This window comes from Ornithodoros turicata, unplaced genomic scaffold, assembly GCF_037126465.1.
Source record: "Ornithodoros turicata isolate Travis unplaced genomic scaffold, ASM3712646v1 Chromosome29, whole genome shotgun sequence".
Taxonomy (NCBI): domain Eukaryota; kingdom Metazoa; phylum Arthropoda; class Arachnida; order Ixodida; family Argasidae; genus Ornithodoros; species Ornithodoros turicata.
This window is the reverse complement of record NW_026999353.1, coordinates 984,017-1,007,553: the sequence shown is the minus strand read 5'-3', so window position 1 is coordinate 1,007,553 and position 23,537 is coordinate 984,017. Positions and strand designations below refer to the sequence as shown.

The following is a 23,537-nucleotide window of genomic DNA, read 5'->3' as shown; positions in this document are numbered from 1 at the left end:
TACCAACCTTCCCGAACCGCACTCTCCGAGTTTCTTCGTCAACTGGACTCTCGCCCCTTCTCCCTATCGAAATTGCTTGGTCCCTGGCCCAATCCAGCCCAGCAACGATGTGACATTTCGGGACACCATCGGAGTTCGGTCGTTATTGCGAAGGGGCTCGTTATTTTATTCCCTGCATCCCCACCAGCAATGGGGTAGAGTATCGCCCCTGGCGATGAACCTCCCCACTCTTCAGAGACAAAATAAAGGTGTTGTTGTTCCAACCGCAAAGCATTCAGTGAGATCTTTATAACAAAACCACCACAACAACAACAAAAAAAAAGAACAACGGGAAGTTGCAGTGTACAACGAAGTAAAGCATTCGAAAAATATTTAGCAAATTTAGAACAAAATAACTTGTTCAGTATGCAGTATGTTCAGTATACACAGTAAAGGAGGAGCGCTTGCAGGGGGAGATGTCCACCAAATACAGGAACAAAGGGATGTGAACAAACACCTCGAAGCAACCTGCCCTTGTACAACCTGTACAAGCGCTTGCTTCACTAGATTCCTCTAGGTTGGACAGCTTTATCGCGGGCGAAGGGTAAATTAACTCTGCCACTGCATTGCTGTGTTACCGACTAATGTTCTCGATAGCCTCATCGCCAAGCTGCAGAATGACGTAAGGACAGTCTCTGTACCACCTGGCGTGTTCAAATAATGGGTCGTCCTCATCGCTCCAACTGGAAAGAGAGTTGCCGCACTGAAAGCAGGTTGTGCGATCTTGAGCACCTGCGCGGAGAGAAGAACGTGATCACGGAAAGTATAAGAACCACGTAAGCACCTTTGTAATCAGGTCATGTGGAATCGCTTGCAATGTCAAGATTCCTCCTGTCTGTTTCTCGGTTTGTAAGTTAATAAAATCGCACAAAAGCTATTCCAGTAATTCGCATGGAACTTTTTGGTACCACGGTCTGTCATCGAGGAGCAATAAAATGCGACCATGGCTTCGAAATAGGCGGTGTGCAGCACCCACAGGGCCGCTGCTTCTCGTTCCCCTGCCGGCGAAATTGCGCAAATGCCTCGGGAGACATCCAGCACTAGCAGGCGGCCCTGCGCGCGTTTTCATCCATGTTTCTTGCAACGCTTTCGCAGGAATGGCAAAAGGGCAAGGATGCAGGCCAGCTGGTACATGGTGAAAAAATGGAACCCGAGAAAGGGACAGAGGAGGGACGACACGGCACGTTCTCGACCTCACCTACGTACCCAACAACTTCCGAATTGGTGGCGAGGGAGCAACCGACGCCACACTTACACAATTTCCCCTCGTGACAATCTCTTTGTACTCCTTTAACAGTCTGGCCACAGGGTCCCGAACAGAATCTAGGACACTTGTCTCGTCGAATGCCGGGGAACAATTATTACGAAGTCTAAGATGGGCGACAAGTTCGGAATTCCCAGACAACGACTCCGCATTTCTCTTGTGTTCGCTGAGCCGACTGTTTAGACACCGTACAGTCTGACCTCTCGCAGGATTCCTTCAGATTAGATATAACGTCAGTAATCTTTATCACATAACTCACGTGCCGTTGTTGGCATTCAGGCACACCGCCTGGCATGCAGCGGGTTGTAGCTCCCCTGATGTAATTTGTCAAAATTCCTGAACCCGTGAGAAATTATTTCTTTTTCAGCAACAATCCTCGGCTTTCGGCAATATCGTGATTGCTGTGTTCATTTTAGTTATTTGCAGATTTGTGGGTACACTCGTTGGGATGTCCAAGGCTATTACAAAAGGTAAAAGGCTCTCTCGTTTCTCTTGCGATTCATATTGGTAAAGTAGAAACGATATATTTACAATAAAAATATGATTGGATGGCGCCCGAACTTGATTGGAACTCTCATAAAGGAGGACCGCACTTGTGTCCAGAGGGGGTAGTTTAGCAATTAATAATAGTGTAGACCACACACGAATGTGAGACCGTTGAGTTATGTGCTCAAAACGCCTTTTAGATACACTACGGCAGATTGTTCTAATGTCACGCGTTAATTGAACTAATACGACAAACTGAGCAAGAAAAATAGAAAAAAAAGCAATCCTTCCACGACGCATTCACTTCAGGCGAAAGTGAAGTGCAACGTGCGTGCGACACGAAGAAATGGCTAGGAAGCAAGCGAGCTGGCGAAGATGATGCATGATGTAATACCCCGAGATTAGGGAACACGGTGGGACAGACACAAACACGAAGTCTCAAACACAGCTGAAAATTTTACTTCACATACAAGAAATATATACACAACAGGGGAAGAGAAACAACCACATGAGGACAAAAAGGGGTCAGTTTGGGAGAAAGAGCAGTCTGTTCAAGGCCGGACCGAGGATTACGGATGGGTTGCTGACACAGTTCCCACAAGAGGTTATGCATAGGGTCTCTCTCAAAAGCCTTCTGTCAGGGTCCACTTCGGATGCCTTTACAATTATTCCATCCCATAGAGGGAAGCAATCTGACCATTCTTCCAAATGCTTGGCAATTTCGGAGTTAGTGCGCTTGGAGACTGGGAGGTCCGCGGTTCGAATCCGCGGGCCGGCTGTGCCGTCTGGGGTTTTTCCTGGGTTTCCCTCAGATGTGTAATAGGCGTATGCCGGCACAGTTCCCCTGAAGTCGGCCCATGGACGCAGCTATCCTCCCCCCGAGCGGATTCCGCTCGGTCTTCCACTTCACCCTTTCCTCTCCTCCTCTCCACCACCTTTCCCTTCCCGAGAAACATGCCGCCTAATCAGGCAGGCAGACCTCTCGGGTTCCTCCCAACGACACTCCTCCACCTAGAAGCTTTATTTTTTTTACTTTTAATCAATGCTCTCTCTAGCGATCATTTAAGCAACGTTTTGTCTAGCCAATATATAACAGAAACCACAAGCTAGGGGGATCCGATAAACAACGTTTAAACAACAGGGGACAAATTTGCTCCGGTGATTCTTGCAAAAAACTCCAGGTTTGGCGAAAGGCGTGAGGTGGCCAAGACGGAAGTTGTTCTTGAAAACAAGACTGACTTGAAATTTCTTCGCAACGGCCAACAAGTTGTGAGTCACTTTGTGGAAGTAACGTGTGCTTTTACCTTACTTCCATAAAGTGTTTAATAGGCATCTGAATATGTTGTATGTACTTTCAACTATGCAGGAATTTCGAACCGGGAAATTCTCAAATGGTACATGGAGGCGTCGGTTGACGAAACAAAAAAGGTTGATTACCAGTGTAGAAGAATCCAGCTTTTGACATTTTCTCTGTGTTTCCCTTCGCAGTTGCAGGATAAAGGTCGAACGATGATTTTCTGCTTGCGAACGACGCGTACCTCTCATGTATGGGCCTGGTGTGGAGCACAGCATACTCCTTCACGCGACTTCCATGCGATTCTGGACGTGCGAGGTATGAGTACTTCTTCCCACAGACGTCTTCTGAACGGTGGGCTAGTTCAGGTCCCATCTCAGTGGCAGCATCCACCATGACAGTGCCTGCCCCAAGACGAAAGATATGTGAGTGCATGATACTCGAGAACTACCTCATACAGCTATTTGCATCATCGCCATAACATCGGATCGCTCGATATATTGATGGGGGGGGGGGGGGGTTACGTTGCAGATTGAATATCGACGAAGGCATAAACACGCACCGTTGATAATTGCTCTGCGAAATTTCGCCCATAATTCACCACTCGAGGCTTTAGTCGCGAGCCAACTACGACCGAAACGGCTCAGACGGGAGTTTCACACCCGGGTTTTTTCCGACACCTGTGTTAGGCATATATGTTTCACAGTCGTCAGGCAACGGACATTCCCTTTGTCACGTTACGTTGCAGCAGCATTGCCAAATGTGTTGGCACAGCTCAAATATTTAATGGGCCGTAAACTATCCCGAACACATTGTTAACGGTTTGCTGAACAAATTACACGCCCTTAGGGAATTTTTATACCATAAATTCTTCGGGGTTAAAGTGCGCGATTTTGCAACCACGCACGGTTCAAACCCCCTACTCATTGATCATCCACGTTCCTCCTCTCCTCTCCTCCTCCTCCTGCTCCTTGCTCCTCCCAATTCTTGTCTTCTGTTAACGGTATTGACGCGTGTTATCGGTGCCTCCCTACATTGAGTTTGCAAGCAGCTTTCACCAAGGAGCGTAGGCCAATCCTGGTAGCACTGCGGTTCACGGTGGTGTCATAAGGCCCAAGCGATGGCATGCTCAAGGTTTTCCAGTGATACTCCTTTACGTAGGGGTGAAGGAGCCAGGACGAACAAATGTGCAAGCGTACAATTCTTCAAACAGGGTAGGTGTCACGTTAGACGCTTAGCGCGTATTCTTCTCTTCCGAAAAATTGTGGGTAGTTTGAGAAGCACGCTCTGTGTGTTCAACGTTGGTGGTATACGTGTATGCGGTGAAGGCACCTTGGGAAAATGGTAAATGGGTACTAACACGCCCAACTCCATGTGCAATCGCACACTGTGCATCGTCGCCACATGAACAAGGTCGGTATAGGTTCTGTACGTCGCCTATACTTGGTCACAAGAAAAAAGAGTTCACTTGCGGCATGTAAAACTTCGGTCGTGCTTTCACAAACTTCTTTTCGGTGCAAAAAAGGAAAAGACGAAGCCAGAATAAGTCGTTTGATGGTCCCTTTAGCAGTAGACTATATGCGTCAATCTAAAAATGAGTCAGCAAGCACTCTATACAATGAAAAGAGGAAGTAATTAAAAAGGCTAGCCAGCTGTAGGCCACAGACGCACATCTTCTATATTGACGTGGAGGGCTCCATTGGTTCAGGGCTCTACGAATTGAGCTAAGCTAACACAACTCCCCAAGCCGTTCCAAGGTTGCGTCATTTGCATGGACAAACACATCCACTCACTCACTAACTCACTCACTCATTTCAATTTCACTCTTGCATGTTTTCTCACACACGCACACATTCATACGATACGACGACGCAAGCGGCATCTGTTGAACACGACGGATATTGACATATGAAACGTGGTGATGTAAACCTATGAATGCGTGCGTAAGCGAGAAAACATGTAAGAGTGAAAGTGAAATGAGTGAGCGAGTGGATGTGTTTGTCCCTTCAAATCACACAACTTTGGAAGTCGTGAAGTGTGTTAGCTTTGGTAGCCCAGTTGTAGTTGGTTAGCTCAATTGGTAGAGCCCTCGACCGCTAACACAGAAGGTGTATGTTCGAGTCCTACAGCCGGCTAACCTTTCAGGGTGACTTCACTCTTTGATGGGTCCTAGGCAGTTGATACTTGTATGGGGTGTTGTTGTTTCTTCTGTGTTCCAGGCTCAGAGCATCCATTTTGATCGCACTCTATACAGACAGAACTCCCCAAAGGTACGCTCAGAGGTCCTTCTATCGCCGTCGAAAGTTGATGGCTGTGATTTACGCTTTGCACTGGGTCACTTTACAGCTCACAACCACGCCCTAATGTTCGTGTTATGTTTGTCAGAGTAGGAAAGGTATCTTACTGGATGGGGGGCTTCCAGCAGAATTGCTCGAGGACACAGAGTCCCGGTTGTCTTCTTCAGAAAGAATAAAGGGCAAGTTAGTATATCGTACTCCCAAAGGTTCGCAGGAACAACATATCATGGACTAATGCTCGTCGATTACACACAATATACAGGCTCTATCACGCAAAACGAGCCAAAGTTGTGAAAGAGTGGCACGTCGCACGTCAAAAAGACGGACTGCATTGTGTTACCATCGGTGTGAGGATACTCAAATCATTTCTGTTTTGTAATGAATTAATTAAGTGAAATTAATTAGTCAATTTTTTAATCATAAGGACTAGAGCCAAAGTGTGAATGAGAAAGCTGTAGAAAGACGCGTCTCCGAAGATGCACAATCAGCAAAATCAAGAAGAAAAAGGTGTTTCTTCACGGGCTTTTGCGGACAATCTATCAAACCCATTTTTGTTCAGAAAACGCCTACGGTATCAGGTGACCGAGGGGACCACATGTTCCCATTGGTACAGCTTCGTAGCTCTTGCAGTTAAAATGTTTATTGGAAGTTAATTTGGACATAGCCTCAGGACTTTATTGGAGCTCTCTTAAGGAGCGCCCTTCAGCATATGCCATATTGCAACTGACTTCATCTCGAAAAAAAGTGATATAACTATTTAAAAAAAAATATATATATATATATATATATATGTTCGCATTCAGCTGGGACATCCTGTATGCACAGAAAACATACGCTCTTTCAAAGTTTTCAAATACACATTGCCGTTAACGCTACAGTGCAGGTTGATCGTCAAAAGGGATGGCGCCGCTCAAGCATTAACAAGCATTAAAGTGACTGTTGCATCCGTCGCGGTTAGAGTCACTAAATAAGGGTACAGAATATCGCTTTCCTTTTCTCTGCTGAAGCTGCCGTTCAGTGTCCGCAATTGGGCCGGCCGTGCCACGTGGTTTCTGTTTCTAAGAACGCGTCGCCCATGTTGAGTCCCCTGCATCCAAAACCTGTTTCCTCGGTTGCGAGCTGGCTCGACTGTGCGCAGTTCTACTGCTGAGAAGGGAGAGATAGGCGTCCCATGGCTAGGCGCCGAGTTCGCTCCGGACCCAAGATGGCGGTCTTGCTCGCCGACGTGGCTCAGTGTGGCTACTTTGCTCTCTATTTAGTGACTCTAGTCGCGGTCGATTCCGAAACTGTAGCGCTCTTTTACTCATCGTTCATTACCGACGATAACCCTGAAAGTCTCACGCAAATTTCTGGAGTAGTTCCTGTGCAATTTTATGTGATGCGTAGTAAGAGCAGACGGCAGTTGTTGAGAGTATCCCGGAATTCCCTTTCTGGAAATTGGAGAAAACATCACACGGCCAAAACCAATCAGCCCTTTGGGCGGACGAGCATACACAGTAAACTTTTTACAGTTTTTGGTGTAAATGGCTTGTCCCATGGCGCACACGTTTTTGGTGTTGCCTTTACACCCGAATGAAGGATGTTGTCTGAAGCACACTTTAATTAGGTGTCTTCCTCATAAAACACTCTTATAATGGGTGTTTAACAACAAAAACACCGGTAAAAGGGGAGTATTCTATTGAAAATACCTTTCAGGATGGAATTGTTTTGTGGCAAATACTGCCTCACAAATGGTTAGTGTAATACAAGCTCCAACGACAGCATACCAACACATACGCAGTTCAATGTTCTTGAGTCTACGACAACCACCACCTTGAACACGGCAGACTTCCAGCCGTGGTTTCATCGTACAACCAAGCCAGGAGCGTAATGTGTCACAGGCACGGCTTGTTAGGTACTGTAGGCGTGAGTGCCAAGCTTCAAGAGACTCGGTCACCTTCGGTAGCCTCTATTGACGTATCGGATGGATCATATACGTTCGTTAAGTGTAGTAGCGGAAAACGCCTGTAACGGTGACGGGAATTAGTCTTTGCAATTAAAACGTACGCCTGCAACGAGTCAAGGATACCATTTAAATTCCTGATATCCTTTTCTGCTAAATACTGTGTTTTTAACTCAAGTTATCGTTTGTAATGTCATTAACTGCTGAGTGGAGCTGCGAAACCAGTATAATTTTCCTTTGATCAATTAAAACGCCGTTTTCAAAAACCATATTTCCAGTTCAAATAGGGTGTAAAAAAGCGTATAGGACGTCAACACCTCTTTTGACACCTCGCTTTACACACTAAATGATCGCCATGGGAAAAAAGGTTGTGTATGTCGATATTGCACCCTTAGTAATCTTTAATTACCAAAATTCAAACCGGCTCACAACAATTAAAAACAGTGAATTAAAATTGACGTTTCGGATTGACGTTGGATTCCGAAACGTCAATTTTAATTCACTGTTTTTAATTGTTGTGAGCCGGTGTGAATTTCGGTAATTAAAGATGTATGTTCCCGGCCTTTGGTCCATCTTTAACCTTTAGTAATGCTCTTTTTACACCATTTTTCTACAGTTTGCGGGATAGAAAGGGTGTTTCTATGATAATACGCCTGTATTGAGCGAATACAGGCGTAAAATGGTTTACTCGGTAACCAAGCAGCGGCTTGAGGGGCGTTTGGCCAGTGGCAGGAAGCTCAGTGGAAAGCGCCGCTCGCAGAACAACGCCGCCACTGGCAGAAATACGCGGAAGAGCTGCTCCATATTCCTTGCTCCTGATTCGCCTTAAGAATATTGATGTAAGTGTTTTTCATGCTGATTGGGTGATAATCATTGGATTGCTGAGAGAGGTGACCAGTCGTGCAAGTACGCGCCTCTTTCCTTTTGCTCGTGTCGTCTCTAAGGTCCTAAGGTCTGCCCTCGCAGACGCTGGAGAGTACTTGGTGTGGTTTTGAATGCTTCCCATTTAAGGCTGATTCACAATCCTGCGGTTACGGCTGCGCTTGCCTGTTACGGCCGCTGACAGCGAATCATGGCAACCGAACATCATTCTGTATAAAACTAGGGTACACGTAAGACGCTGTACGCAGCCGTAAATGTAGTTATCTGAGTCAGCCTTCAGATTGTGGCGAACTACAATGAACGGCCAATGTGAGCACGGAATGGCTGATGCAGCTGGTCATCGCAACAATGGAAAGGAGGAGGACATCGCAAGAAATTTCTTGCGCGTCCATAGGTTCTTGAACTCACCGTATATATACTCACAGTATATATACTTACAGTATAGTTCACATACACATGTTTTCATATGGAATAGTCCCTCTAAAACTTTGTCAATGGTATATTGTGTTTGCGGGCTATGAAGAACTATGTGATGTTAACGATGGCTTTTCTAGCAACAGCGGGGTCTTACCTACACAAAACACATCCGTAGGGCATTACAATAGGGCATTAAAATTCATATCACTGCATGGTGTAGTAAAGATCTTCGTGCAATAAACAAAGGCGTTCGTAAGTAACTGGTGGCGGACCAGCATCTCATCTACATCAAACAGCATGTTTTTTCTATCTTTTTCTTTTGTAAGGGATCTTGTTACGCGCAATATTTGAACACACAGCTTCCATTATGGTCTATAGTTGGCCTACCTTGTCGGGATTAGAAGGATACCACGTTACCTTGAGACGTTTCCTCCATGGTCTCTCTTCTATCCATGGGTTGAGCTGAAGAAAAGCGTGCAGTCTTTCGCCTTAAAGGGTGAAATGAGCTGTTCGGTTAAGTCGTACGAAAATCTAAAACTCTGTAGTTCTTTAGCAGTCAAGTACAGAAATTTGCTGAAGTACATAACTTTAAATGCACCGTAAAACAGCTGAGAAACATTTAAGTTGACAAGCGTAGTTTAGTAGGCTCTTGAACACTTGACTGGCGGAACCAACACAGTAAGCTGCAAGTGTGTCAGAGAATGCTTAATATTGTTAATTTGATAGTAATATTGATGGAAAACAGCTTGGTTGCGATATCGTGCGGCAAATTATTCCCAATTTATCAAGCAACAGTGATATATGTCTTCGAGTGACTTCTTGCTAGTGATGGTTACGCAGCATCTTTGATCGACCCGGAAATAACGTTGGCGCTCTCAAAAGGGATCTGACGCAAGATGAACATGGTCAAGAATTGAAAGGTGAGTAGGTAATGACGCAGCACAGCCCGCTCCTAGGCTGCGATAGTCTGCTATTTATGGGTGATTCATTGTTACGTGGCATATATATATATATATATATATATATATATATATATATATAGTTGAAATAAATGGGAGACAGAAGACGAAAGTACGGGAAGTAACAAAAAAGGAGTTTATTAAAACTTAAAAAATATAAAAGTTAGGGAGGATGTCTACGTTACGGCGGAAGCTTCGCCTTCTTCGGGACGAAAGAGCTAAATGTGGCCACGAGGCTGAGAAGGGGCTTGAGAATGACGTGTTCGGTTGGGGGAAATTCCCGCCACCTGGCTGTTCTCAATTGGGGAAATTCCAGAGCGCTTTTGTGTCAGGTCCAGGAGTGGGGTCATCGTCCTTGTGGGTCAGTGGGGATTTTGATCCGGCTGTAACCAGAAAAGGCAACAGGGTCTTATCTAGGTTGTTAAACTTCTTATTATTGACAGCATGCCAGGGTCCTCGTTAATGGCCGATCGGAATTTGTAAATTAGGTAGGATTCCCGTAGTTCCCGGGAGCGGTCGGAGATTAAGTTCGACTGGAGAATAAAAACTGAGGCTTCGTTGATGGAATGTTCTGCTTGTTTGAAATGGCGTGACACTGGAAGATTGGGTTTCTTGGTAACATCCGTTTTACAAAATAAGTTCTTGGGTCAGGGACGTGGGTCAGACAAATAAGTTTTTGTCTGACCCACGTATTGGGCCCGCATGTGTTGCATTGGATTACATAGATAACGTTGCATGAGTTACAGTCTACGTCTGCGTTGATCTTGACGATAAAGTTGGAACTCGTACTTCTGACCGTTTGTGCGGTCTGCATTAACTAGCAAATCTGGCATCTCCTGCCATTACATGGATGACAGCCCGCCGGAGGGCTAGTCGGTTCGCCTACTTTAGAGCGGACCAAGCTATCTTGTAAGTTACGTGTAGGGAGTACGTCTGTAAGCGACACGTGTTGGATTAGGAAATATGTTTTTCGTGCGTTCTGACTGGAGAAGGATACTGTGGTGGCGGCTAAGTATGTTGTTAATGTTTGGGATATTTCCGGCGAATGTTACAGTTAAGTTCACAGCATTACTTTCTGATTTGTTTTGTCTTTTCTCGAGTAAGCTTAGACGGTTTGCCTTGCGAGCTCTGTTGAGAGCATCTTGAACTAGATCGGGTGGATACTGACGACCGACAAATGTTTGTTGCAGCTGTTCTAAATTTCTGTCCAGATCAACAACCGTGTTTTAGACACCAGACGTGTTTTCCGCCAATTCCGAACGATGCGCAGCTACCCAGAGCTGACGAGCCGCAAACACGAAGAAACACGTGTCCTCTGGTGCTGTCGCATCGTTCCATGGGTATCTGTTTCTCTGCGTGCAGCCATGAAGCCATCTTAATCTGTACTTTTGAATTTCGAACACGTCAAGTGTCAATTACGTGTCTTTTTAATGGTTTTTTTCCCCTTATTACAATTCACTGGCTTGCACTGTGGCATTGAGGAGTGCTCAGTCACCCTCCCAGGTGTATATCGCTCGCTGAGTGACCTCTGGTTTGCCAATTACGAACGATGCGCAGCTACCCAGAGCTGACGAGCCGCTAACACGGCGAAAAAACATGTCCTCTAGTGATGTCGCGTCCTTCCATGTGTATCTGTTTCTCTACGTGCAGCCATGAAGCCATCTTAATCTGTAATTTTGAATTTCAAACACGTCTAGTGTCATTTACTTGTCTCTTTAATGGATTTTTCCCCCTTATTACAATTCACTGGCTTGCACTGTGGCATTGAGGAGTGCTCAGTCACCCTCCCAGGTGTATATCGCTCGCTGAGTGACCTCTGGTTTGCCAATTACGAACGATGCGCAGCTACCCAGAGCTGACGAGCCGCTAACACGGCGAAAAAACATGTCCTCTAGTGATGTCGCGTCCTTCCATGTGTATCTGTTTCTCTACGTGCAGCCACGAAGCCATCTTAATCTGTAATTTTGAATTTCAAACACGTCTAGTGTCATTTACTTGTCTCTTTAATGGATTTTTTCCCCTTATTACAATTCACTGGCTTGCACTGTGGCATTGAGGAGTGCTCAGTCACCTTCCCAGGTGTATATCGCTCGCTGAGTGACCTCTGGTTTGCCAATTCCGAACGATGCGCCGCTACCCAGAGCTCACGAGCCGCTAACACGGCGAAACAACATGTCCTCTAGTGCTGTCGCGTCGTTCCATGCGTATCCGTTTCTCTACGTGCAGCCATGAAGCCATCTTAATCTGTAATTTTGAATTTCAAACACGTCTAGTGTCATTTACTTGTGTCTTTAATGGCTTTTTTCCCTCATTATAATTCACTGGCTTGCACTGTGGCATTGAGCAGTGCTCAGTCATCCTCCCAGGTGTATAGCGCTCGCTGGGTGACCCCTGGTTTGCCAATTCCAAACGATGCGCCGCTACCCAGAGCTCACGAGCCGCTAACACGGCGAAACAACATGTCCTCTAGTGCTGTCGCGTCGTTCCATGCGTATCCGTTTCTCTACGTGCAGCCATGAAGCCACCTTAATCTGTAATTTTGAATTTGAAACACGTCTAGTGTCATTTACTTGTGTCTTTAATGGCTTTTTCCCTCATTATAATTCACTGGCTTGCACTGTGGCATTGAGCAGTGCTCAGTCATCCTCCCAGGTGTATAGCGCTCGCTGGGTGACCCCTGGTTTGCCAATTCCAAACGATGCGCAGCTGCCCAGAGCTGACGAGCCGCAAACACGGCGAAACACGTGTCCTGTGGTGCTGTCGCATCGTTCCATGGGTATCTGTTTCTCTGCGTGCAGCCACGAAGCCATCTTAACCTGTAATTTTGAATTACAAACACGTCTAGTGTCATTAAACTTCTCTCTTTGATGGCTTTTCCCCCTCATTATAATTCACTGGCTTGCACTGTGGCATTGGGGAGTGCTCAGTCACCCTCCCAGGTGTATATCGCTCGCTGAGTGACCTCTGGTTTGCCAATTCCGAACGATGCGCCGCTACCCAGAGCTCACGAGCCGCTAACACGGCGAAACAACATGTCCTCTAGTGCTGTCGCGTCGTTCCATGCGTATCCGTTTCTCTACGTGCAGCCATGAAGCCATCTTCATCTGTAATTTTGAATTTGAAACACGTCTAGTGTCATTTACTTGTGTCTTTAATAGCTTTTTCCCTCATTATAATTCACTGGCTTGCACTGTGGCATTGAGCAGTGCTCAGTCATCCTCCCAGGTGTATAGCGCTCGCTGGGTGACCCCTGGTTTGCCAATTCCAAACGATGCGCAGCTACCCAGAGCTGACGAGCCGCAAACACGGCGAAACACGTGTCCTCTGGTGCTGTCGCATCGTTCCATGGGTACCTGTTTCTCTGCGTGCAGCCACGAAGCCATCTTAATCTGTAATTTTGAATTACAAACACGTCTAGTGTCATTAAACTTCTCTCTTTAATGGCTTTCCCCCCTCATTATAATTCACTGGCTTGCACTGTGGCATTGAGCAGTGCTCAGTCAACCTCCCATGTGTATATCGCTCGCTGAGTGACCCCTGGTTTGCCAATTCCGAACGATGCGCAGCTACCCAGAGCTGACGAGCCGCAAACACGGCGAAATACGTGTCCTCTGGTGCTGGCGCATCGTTCCATGGGTATCTGTTTCTCTGCGTACAGCCATGAAGCCATCTTAATCTGGCCCGTGCAGTACTCTACTCTGACGCCATCGGCTCAGACGTTACCTGTCTGCGTACTGCTGATCAGGCCCAATAAGGCCAAAACAGCTGTCCAGTGCTGGCATGGCGACGTTTGAGTCACAAACATATATATATACACATATGCCATACGTGCAGCCAAAGAGCTCCTGCTAATTTTTTTCTTCCTTATACACTTGACTGGCTTTGCACGGGGCTTTCAGAGGTGTCTTATGACAACCTGACGGGAGGCATTGCGTGCCACGTGACCTTCTCACACCATCCACTCAAACGTTGCCTGCCTGTGTTCTGCTGATGAGGCCCAAGAAGGCCGAAACAGCTGTCCATTACTTGCATAGCTACGTTTGACTTACAAACATATGCTATACGTGCAGCCAAAGAGGTACTGCTAATTTTTTCTTCCTTATATATATATATATATATATATATATATATAATGCAGGAAAAAAAAAATTAAATAAACAAGTAGATGTCACTAGACGTGCTTGTTATGACAAACACGTCTAGTGTCATCTACTTGTTTATTTAATGGCTTTTTTTCCTGCATTGTAATTCACTGGCTTGCACTGTGGCATTGAGGAGTGTTCAGTCACCCTCCCAGGTGTAGATCACTCGCTGAGTGACCCCTGGTTTGCCAATTCCGAACGATGCGCAGCTACCCAGAGCTGACGAGCCGCAAACACGGCGAAACACGTGTCCTGTGGTGCTGTCGCATCGTTCTATGAGTATATATATATATAATATGTTTATAAGTCCCAAACGTCGCCACACCAGCACTGGACAGCTGTTTAGGCAGAAATGAATACATAAATGACAAAGGGTCTACTTTTCGACAGTGCCACTGTCGAAACGTCGACCGTTTTTCACTCAACCTTTTATTGATGCCTTTTATATATACTCTCGAACGAAGGCTAGACCGTGATTCCATTTTTCATTTTGCGGATATTGCAGTCTCAGTACGTAATTTGAATTCATTGGTTGTATTGTTGTCATCGTTCGGTTGTATTGTTATTGAACAATACCCGACTGATATATCGTTATACAGGTGTCCCAGAAGACGTGTCATTGAATTATAATAAAAAAACAACAACTACGCCCCCTAGAACCATGCGGTCAACGGCAATTGTCCTTACTAGATTTTTGCCACATCCTGATGTGAATGTCACCTATCGTAAGCTTAATTATGTAAATATTTGCGAACTGAACTCCAAAAATTTGCCATGTAAGGTTACTTTTTACCCCACCAATATAAAGAGCGTGCTGAATTCACTCAAATTCATGATAGTTGACGGCGATATTCACGAGCTTTGCCATCGGAAAAAATAGGCGAACATCATGCTTTTCGGAGCAGCGGACCATAACGCGCGATGACTTTTTGAGCGCAACCGCTTGCAGTCCGACGGAAGGAGATTGAAAAGCCAGCCCACAGAGTGATAGTAGAAAAAGTAACGGTTCCTAAAATTGGGAGCGGGAAAGCATTATCCCAGCGAAAGTCAGGCTGCGTTCCAATACCCCGGTTAGTCGACTGCCTAGCGGTCTAACCGGAAGTGTCGCCATGTTAAGTCTCGTTCCAAATCTCGCCAAGTCCGCTACTCAGTCGGCTGCCGACTAGTGCGCATCGATGCAGTCTAGTTATACGCCTGACCATCTGACAGCCGGGATGGCCGGCAGCGGGAAACGCTAGTACCTGCTGCGCTTACGCCGTACGCATTTCTTGCGTGAGCAACAAGTTGGCGCCATAGGCGCCTCGGCTACTCAAGCCTGTTCCAATAGTGACAAGCAAAGGGGTCTACCCAGCTGCCTAGTCAGGCGGCTTCGCGGTATTGGATTGGATAGGTATTGGAACGCAGCCTCAGACGCTATGAGCCATACCTGTGTTCTCTCTTTCAGCGATGCCATGGTCTTTCGTCGGACTGACAAAGATTGCGCTGAAAAATTCATCGCGCGCTATCTTGTGGGAGCCCTGTAGAGCATGATGTTCGGCTATTTCTTCTGATGGGATAGCTATTGAATATACTTATCAATTCTCATTAATTTGAGCAAATTAGACACGCTCTTCAGAATGGTGGGGTAAAAGAGTGACTTTACTTGGTAAATTTCCGACTTACGCTCTCAAAAAGTTACATAATTAAACTTACGTTATACGACATTCACGACAAGATGTGGCAAAAACCTAGTAAGAGCAAATGCTGTTGACCGTATGACTCTCCAGGTGGTGTGGTTTTTTTATTATAATTCAATCACACGTTTTTTGGGACACGAAAATCCCCCGGATGAATAATTCGTGAACAGGGGGCGCCATCGAAGAAATTTCGTTTGGTAGAGATCCCTGGCACATCGACCATGAACTCAGTAGCGAGCGGCTCATTTGCATACGCTCATGCTAACTTTTAACTTTTACTTCGCATGCTTAGGGAACTTCTGTTTTACTTTTTTCTCACGACCGTTTTTTTTTCGGAGGAAACGATGGCCACGAGAGTACAATGCAGTAAAATATTTTTTCCTCAAGAATTAAGTACGAATGTGTTCAGGCGCGATAGAACAACTGGGAGGGGTGGTGGAGTCATGATAGGCATAACGAACTCTGTTCCGTCGTCATTGTTGGTTAGCTGTGACAGCCATGAGATATTATTTATCCGGACAATGTTTGGCCACCTAACAGTTGTGCTGGGTGTGTGTTATCGCCCTCCTAGACCTTCGTGCACCTTCGTAGCCGCGTTGCATGATATTCTGCCATCCTTGACCGGCAGGCTTCCTAATGCTGTGTTTGTTATCTGCGGAGATTTTAACTATCCTGATATTGTTTGGTCTCGTTTGCCCGACTATGCTGTATGTTCACCGGAATCATGGGAATTTGTTAACACCTGCAATACATTCAACTTATCGCAACTTGTCCATAGGCCGACACGGGTATGCGGCCCATCCAGCTCCGTACTTGATCTTATCCTTACCAATAATGTTGACTTCGTGTCGGAATTACATGTGCTGGATAGCTTCAGCGACCACAAAGTCATCTGTGGGTCTCTTCGTATTGACTCGCCTCGCCTGCTTCCGAAGTAGAAAATAATTTCTGATTATGCTAAAGCAGCCTTTGAGACATTTAATCGTGAATTAGAAGGGTATTTAGATAACTATGTCTTGAATTTCAATAGCCGAGACGTGGACAAGAACTGGAATCTGTTCAAATATAAGATGTGTCAGCTTGCTGATCTTTGCATACCAAAAATTCGTATCAAGAGTTTTGCTGGCTCTCCTTGGTATGACAGACAACTAAAAAGGCTGTCGAACAATGCTAAACGTCTGTTCAGATCCGCTAGCTCACAAAACTCTGTTGAAGCGTGGGATCGTTACAGACACTGTTCTCGGCTGTACAGAGCAAATCTGAAGACAGCAAGACACAAATACTTTAATGAGACGCTATCCTCATTATTATGCCGGGACCCTCGGAAATTTTGGAAATCAATCTCCCCTAAAAATGGCAACACTGGTATGCAATTACTTACTGCTGAAGGTAAAATTATGAGTAATGATCAGATGGCTACCGCTTTCAATTCCTATTGTTCTTCTGTCTTTTCACGTGAACCATCTATTTGCGCACACATTGACTCATTCACTTCGTTCATGCCAATGAATTCCATCGTTATCGACCCTATTGGCGTCGTAAAAATAATAGAAAAACAACGGTTATCATCATCTTGTGGCACCGATAACATTAATTCGAAGATTCTGAAAATTACCAAACTTATCTCTGGTATTTTTCTCACGTTAATATTTAATCAGTCCCTAGACACTGGTTGTCTGCCTGCAGATTGGAAAGTGGGTAAGGTCGTACCAGTTTTCAAATCCGGGGATCGGAACGTGTTGTCAAATTATCGACCTATCTCTATCACCAGTATTTGCTGTAAGATATTAAAACATATCCTGTATTCGAAATTGAGCGCACACCTTGAGGAACATATTTTTTTCTTTAAATTCCAACACGGTTTTCGTAAAGGTTATTCGTGTGAATGTCAGTTACTTGGTTTCACTTATGATTTGCATCGCCCTCTTGAGGAAAATAAACTAGTAGACGCTGTATTTATTGATTTTTCAAAGGCTCTTGATCGCGTCCCCCATAGACTGTTACTTTATAAACTCTCTTTGTGTAATATTGATCCGAAGGTCTTAATGTGGATAGAGCAATTTTTAAATAACTGTGTTCAGTTTACCACTGCTAATGACTCGAATTCTGATCGGTCCAGTGTACGCTCGGGCGTCCCTCAGGGCAGTGTTCTTGGACCACATTTATTTTTAATCTGCATAATCTACATAAATCTACGACCTCCCGTGTCATTTGTCTTCTTCAGTTAGGTTGTATGCAGATGACCGCGTCATTTACAAAAAAAAAAAAAAAATAGTGGAGTCCGTTGACCAGGTCGCTTTGCAGGCAGACGTTGACAATCTCCAAGTTTGGTGCAATACCTGGTTGATGCAGCTTAATCACTCAAAGTGCATGCATGTGTGTTTTTCCCGAAAACGCACCCCACAGCGTCATTTGTACCAGATTGGCGACATCGCCCTCAGCACTGGTTTTGGATACAAGTACCTTGGAGTACATTTTACAAGCGACCTTAACTGGAAATTTCATGTCCATCACATAGCATACGGAGCAAATAGGGCCCTTGGTTACCGTGTGCGCCACCTAAGGTCGGCACCTAGTAACGTCAAACGAATGGCTTACGAGGCATCTGTAAGACCGAAATTAGAATTTGCAGCAGCTGTCTGGAGCCCCTATCAGTCGACTCTTATCACCAAGCTCGAAGCTATTCAAAGCAGAGCCGTCAGGTTCATAACATCAAATTACTCTCGATTCACAAGTGTCACCGCTCTCAAAAAAGATAATGGTATCCAAACATTAGAAATCCGGAGGAAAATAGCCCGGCTGTGTCTCTTACATAATCTTTATTATTCTCCATATTTCGAAATTGACTTGAGTTTGCTTCCTCCACCTCATCGACTTGCGCGTATTCATCATGCATGTTATATTACCTGCCCTAGGGTTCGAACCACTACATTTATTAAATCACCCGTCCCATTGGCCATCTCAGAATGAAACACATTACCATCTTCCATAGTCACAATTAAAGATGCAGCACTTTTTAAGACTGCTTTGTCTGATTTCTTTATCTAATTAACACTTATATTATATCTTTATGTTATCTATGTAAGATTATTCTATTGTTGTTGTTCAATTTTGGATGTATCACTTGTACCCCCCCCCCTTATGTAATGCCCCTTCGGGCTCTAAGGTAAATAAATAAATAATATGTAAGTAATCAATGCGTTTATTACTTGTCTTGTCTCACACTCTTACAACCGTGTGCGGGGAGGGTATGCTCCCTTTCATGGAGCAAAATTACTGCCGAAGTACCCGTTAAACCAGGACCGATAAAAGTAACGGTTCTAATCCCTGTAAACGTCCCTACAGCCGACCGCGTTTCTTTTTTTCTTTTTGGAGAGGGGCTCTAAAAAATAGCGGTTCCGATCCCTGGTTGTTTGGACAACGAAATCCGGAAAGCGGCAGCTCGCGCAATTTGCGTGCTTTCATAGTTAGATGCGCTGGTGGTGAAGTACCGTTGCCATTTTGCGCCGATTCGGAGGAGGCAAAGAGGAACCTCCAAACCGGCACCTTTATTCATGTTGTAATTACAAACGGCGCAACGGATGAATCTGGTTTCTTCGTGTTTTTATTAGTCTGAGGATGAAAGAATCTTTCATATCGCGAAGAGATGATAGAATCCGTATGGACCCCGATAAGTAATTTTAAATTGTTTCAACGGCTCTGCATGCCTCTGTGCCTATTTACCACATAAACGTTAGTATCCCCAGCATTTACACCATCTTTAAACAGATAAGCATATGCAAAGCCGAAGCGAAGATATATTGTCTTGCAAGATTGGAGACGAAATAATTCACTTATAGCATGCTCCGAATGACTCACCTCTGAAAGTCCACTTCCTGTCAGGACAACAGTAAGTTGACGTAACCCAACGACTCCACAAGTGCCGTTGGGTGCTACCCGCTTTTATACGAATAAGTCACAAAGGCTCACAACGCTTCACGTTGTTGTGTGATAGCGAGCTGCTTCAAGTGGCGGGTAGATTGCTGAACGGTTTCGAAGCTCCTCACGACGTACACCTTTATCAGGATCCCGATAGTGCTGTCGACTAGGAAGTAACAGTTCACCCTTAAATTGGTGATATCTAATAAGAGGCACTTTATTGCATCATTTTGCCACCTGCACTAAACAGCAGGACATTCCGCGCAATTTAAGGGATACACTGTAGCGTACTTAGTGGCGTAGCCCCGGGGGGGGGGGGGGGGGGCTCGAGCCCCCCCTACCTGCCACGACCCGACCCACGCGAATCGTGCAAATCCGAGGAGAAAATAATATAGGGGGGGGGGCAGTGTGACGTTCGCGAAAGTTCTTGCAGTTTATGGCGGCTATCTAAGCAGCAGTCGTGAATGGTTTTCGAAGTATGAGCTTTTCAAAGTACTTACAAGCTCGTGACAGCACCTCATTGGACATGGCAGTCAATATATGTAATCGTATTGTGAACGTCCAAATAAATTATTTTCGTTCTTTTGTTCGTTTTTTTCAGCCGCATTTTGCGGTGTAGACAAGTATATGTGTGTTGTCGCACCCAGGATCAGTGGGGGGGGGGGAGTTTTGGTGTCGAGCCCCCCCCCTACCTTGGAGGTCTGGCTACGCCACTGAGCGTACTCTAGCCCTTAGAATGTGCCCCACGCAGTTGCATGCAGCAGCACGATAAATGATCAATATGCGAGTTTGCGTACCCATGTGACAGGTTGTGTGCCCTGTGTGAGAGCTTATAGGGAATTTTAATTAATCGTTTTCGGCCAAGCGTTTCGCGAACGGCATCGTTTGTGACCACTGGGTAGACGGTTGATCTTCTGGTTGATCCCTGACGAAAGGGTTAACACAACATTTGATTGACGATAATTCGCTAAAACTCCCTAGTACTGCAAAACTCGTTAATTTCGCAGTCACAAGGATTCACGAATAGACGAGTTCTGAAAACCCAGAGTGCTTAGCGTCGCCTTGTGGGAATTTACTAATACCAAAGAAACGGGTGACCTCCAAATTGTTCCAATTTCTCCCCTACCGGTCCATTGTCCACGACGTGTGAAGGTCAGCGAAAGCGAAATGTGAAGGATTATTCTTCGTTTCCCTGCTCAGCAAGGGCCCAGGATGCAATGCGTTTGCAAAGAGCACTGGGAGCAAAAAGCACTTTTCTGAACTCGTCTATTCGTGCGGGAGTGAGTTTCTGGAATAGTTCGCTAGATGGTAACTTCGCGAATTTCTGTGGAAGCGGACGGAAGCGGAAATCGCGGGTTCTGGGCTTCATGACACTCGCGGCAGTGTAATCAAGCATCTACATGCAGCCAGGTTTATGTAGGCTTGCACTGAACTCCACTCCCGCGAGAATGAGATTAATGGGGGTTAAGCGGTCGCCTCCGAAGTGAATATCATAATCATGCAGTGGATTTCCCCCTCTCGCTCTTTATTCGCTTCAACCTCCTCCCCCCAAGCCAGCAATCCCAAGCGATACAATATGCGAATAAACTATTGATGTTGAAGTGGGTGTTTCAATTATTGAAATATTTGACAAGAAAGAATGTCTGTGAATGAAGACCGTTAATAAGTAGCTCTGTATTTGTGGGGCTCATATCTTCGCGAGTTTCAGTGGTGATTCCTTTACATTCCCACTACTACATTACGCGGTACCTTCAAACCTTAGACCTTGTTTCGCGAAAAAAAATTTCGATCGCGAATTTCTTTAAAATTAAGTCCTCGCGAAAATTACCAGTTTTACGGTATTAGTAGCACGCCCTATATAGTGTTCTTTACCGGGAGCACATACAGGCGGAACGGCAACGAGTAACATCTTCAATAAGTCAAAGAAATGTGTTTTTCGTATGATTTTAAGAATAATCATTGGTCGTCTTTTTTTTGGAAGTTAGCGCGCTTTTGTGTAATCGTGAGCACGGTTTTAGGCGAGGATCTTCAACTGCTATGCAGTTGATTGCGTTTTTGTTCAGCCTTGCATCTCGCATTAATGCTAATAACGAAAATTATTTTATCTTTATAGACATGCGTAAGGCGTTTGATAAAGTTTGGCATAAGAAGCTTCTTTTGAAACTAAACAGTTTGATAAATAGTACTAACATAACTAGGTGGATTGTTACTTATCCGGTTATATACAGAGAGTTTTGTTCAATCATTGTTTGTCTACAGAAGTTCCTGTAACGTCGGGGGTACCCCAGGGATCAATGATGGGTCCACTGTTGTTTATACTGTTTATTGATGATATTTTAAAGCAAGTACCAACCAAGATACTTTTATATGCCCACGTCTGGGAAATTTATAGCGAGCCCATATCGGCAAATGACCAGGTCCTTCTCCGAGAATAATTAAATACGATAATTAATTGGTGCCGCAACTTGGACATGGAAATTAATATTGACACATGTCTTACCATTACGTTCTCCAACCGCAATACTCCGATGGTATTTGGCTAGACAATGTTTGGGCAAAATGTGAAACTAGTGCGTTCGTTAAAATATCAAGGAGCTAGATTTAAATATAAGCTGACGTCCCAGGCGATACAATGTACTGAAAGTCCAGTCCAACGGGGGCAGACGGGTACGTAGAAGGCCTTGAACACTTTCGTGAAACTGAAGTACTTTGATAAGGCACATACCACCCACCCCCATTGCACTCGACTTTTAGCACATTGTGGCGTCTCGGGTGGCCAGATCACATTGAGTCAATTACCTCCAAATTCTTAGATAAGTTAAGGGTATCTAAAGCGATCCTTAAAAACGTATCCGATGGAGACCAAACTACTAGCCTATGAAACCTTAGTACGACGGATTTTATTCGTGTTCTGTAAAACAGGGACGCTTTCTATTTTATGTGAATAACGTGCGTGTGGAAGACAATCGAATGCCGTCGCAATCCGAATACTGTCCGGAGATCCGGGCTGTCGCTTTAAGGCATACATATAACCGTGTTTGATTGATGTAGTACTGCCTCTTATCATTGGCAAAGCAACTGAAATGAATGTATGATAATCACGTTCGAAGCAATCTTTAATGCGCGCCCATTGCTCTTAAACTGACACTTCCTCGCTAATACAACGAACGATTTGTGCACGCGATCGCGTTATCATCGACAATAGCGTTTTCCTGATGCCCAGTGCGGTCTGCTAGTCTTAGTTCAGCAAGGAAGAGCGAAAGGAAGGACAGAAGAAACGGGATGCACATTCGATTAAAGTGGTCCTGTGACACGATCTTCCACGAGCCTGCTTGACGATGGTGTTTTCTTTTCTTTTTTTTCGGTTGTGTGTGGAACCGTGCCCGAAATGCGAAAAAAGACGGCTACAAGAGTTCGACATGAACTCCCACGTCCTCCTCGCAAGGTTCCGCGTGTTCCTCGTCGGCGTTCCGATGTGTTGGCTAATGAAGCATTCCTTTGACAAGACAGCATGCGCAAGCTTTGCTCATGAAGCTGCCTTGGTGGGAGGATGAATGGTCTTGATATCATGATCAACTATCGCGATGCTGACGATAAGGGGGAAATGAAAGTGCAAGTTCAGCGAATTCTCCGCGACATTCTCCATTCATATTCGTGCAAGTATAGGATACAGTAAAGATAACACAATAGCGAGTTTTAGTAATTCGTACGATATCGCCTTTGCGTACGTTAGGGATAGCGTTGATGGTTCTGCGCACGCCCATAACAGAAAGAGAGCTTCGCGCAGTGCGCAGAACCACCAACGCTATCTGTAGCGTACGCTATCGCCTTTGCGTGCGATGTACTAAAACTCTCTATTGTAGTCAAAGGATATCATGTGCGCGCTCGGTAGTACGAAAACTACGAACCGTGGGGACGGTTAAACTCGACGTTTCCGAAGAAAGAGAAAAGAGAGAAGGCACCATGGGGGTAAAACTAATCGTGCCCGCATCTATATCGTTCTAGCTATTGCGCAGATAAACACATTGCCCAAGTTACCACACAAGGTGTAAATAAACAGGAAAATGATAGAGATTAAAATATAAACAACAATAGTAGCCATGGTGTATTGCGAATTGAAATGTATTTGATTTACTGACTGACAGCCCCCTCATGTCGCGGCCCGCATCCTCTAGTGGTTACCCTAGAAGTCAGCCCAGGACTCATGCTAACCATCTTGTC

The 23,537-nt window shown here is 45.2% G+C and overlaps 1 protein-coding gene across 2 annotated transcripts; it reads right to left on the bottom strand.

Annotated features, from left to right (window-relative positions):
• Positions 1 to 268: 268 nt before the first annotated feature.
• LOC135373688 (baculoviral IAP repeat-containing protein 2-like) lies at positions 269 to 19,355 on the bottom strand. Of its 2 annotated transcripts, XM_064606773.1 has the most exons (6): positions 19,257 to 19,326; positions 16,228 to 16,321; positions 9,039 to 9,109; positions 5,488 to 5,541; positions 3,227 to 3,487; positions 269 to 771 (listed from the first exon to the last, which is right to left on the bottom strand). In XM_064606773.1, exons 3-6 carry the CDS (start codon positions 9,073 to 9,075, stop codon positions 614 to 616), a joined length of 510 nt encoding a protein of 169 aa, XP_064462843.1. In that variant the 5' UTR covers positions 9,076 to 9,109; positions 16,228 to 16,321; positions 19,257 to 19,326; the 3' UTR covers positions 269 to 613. The 2 variants fall into 2 exon arrangements, with proteins under 2 accessions (XP_064462843.1, XP_064462841.1); XM_064606771.1 differs by lacking the exon at positions 16,228 to 16,321 and having other exon boundaries at positions 19,257 to 19,355.
• Positions 19,356 to 23,537: the final 4,182 nt, after the last annotated feature.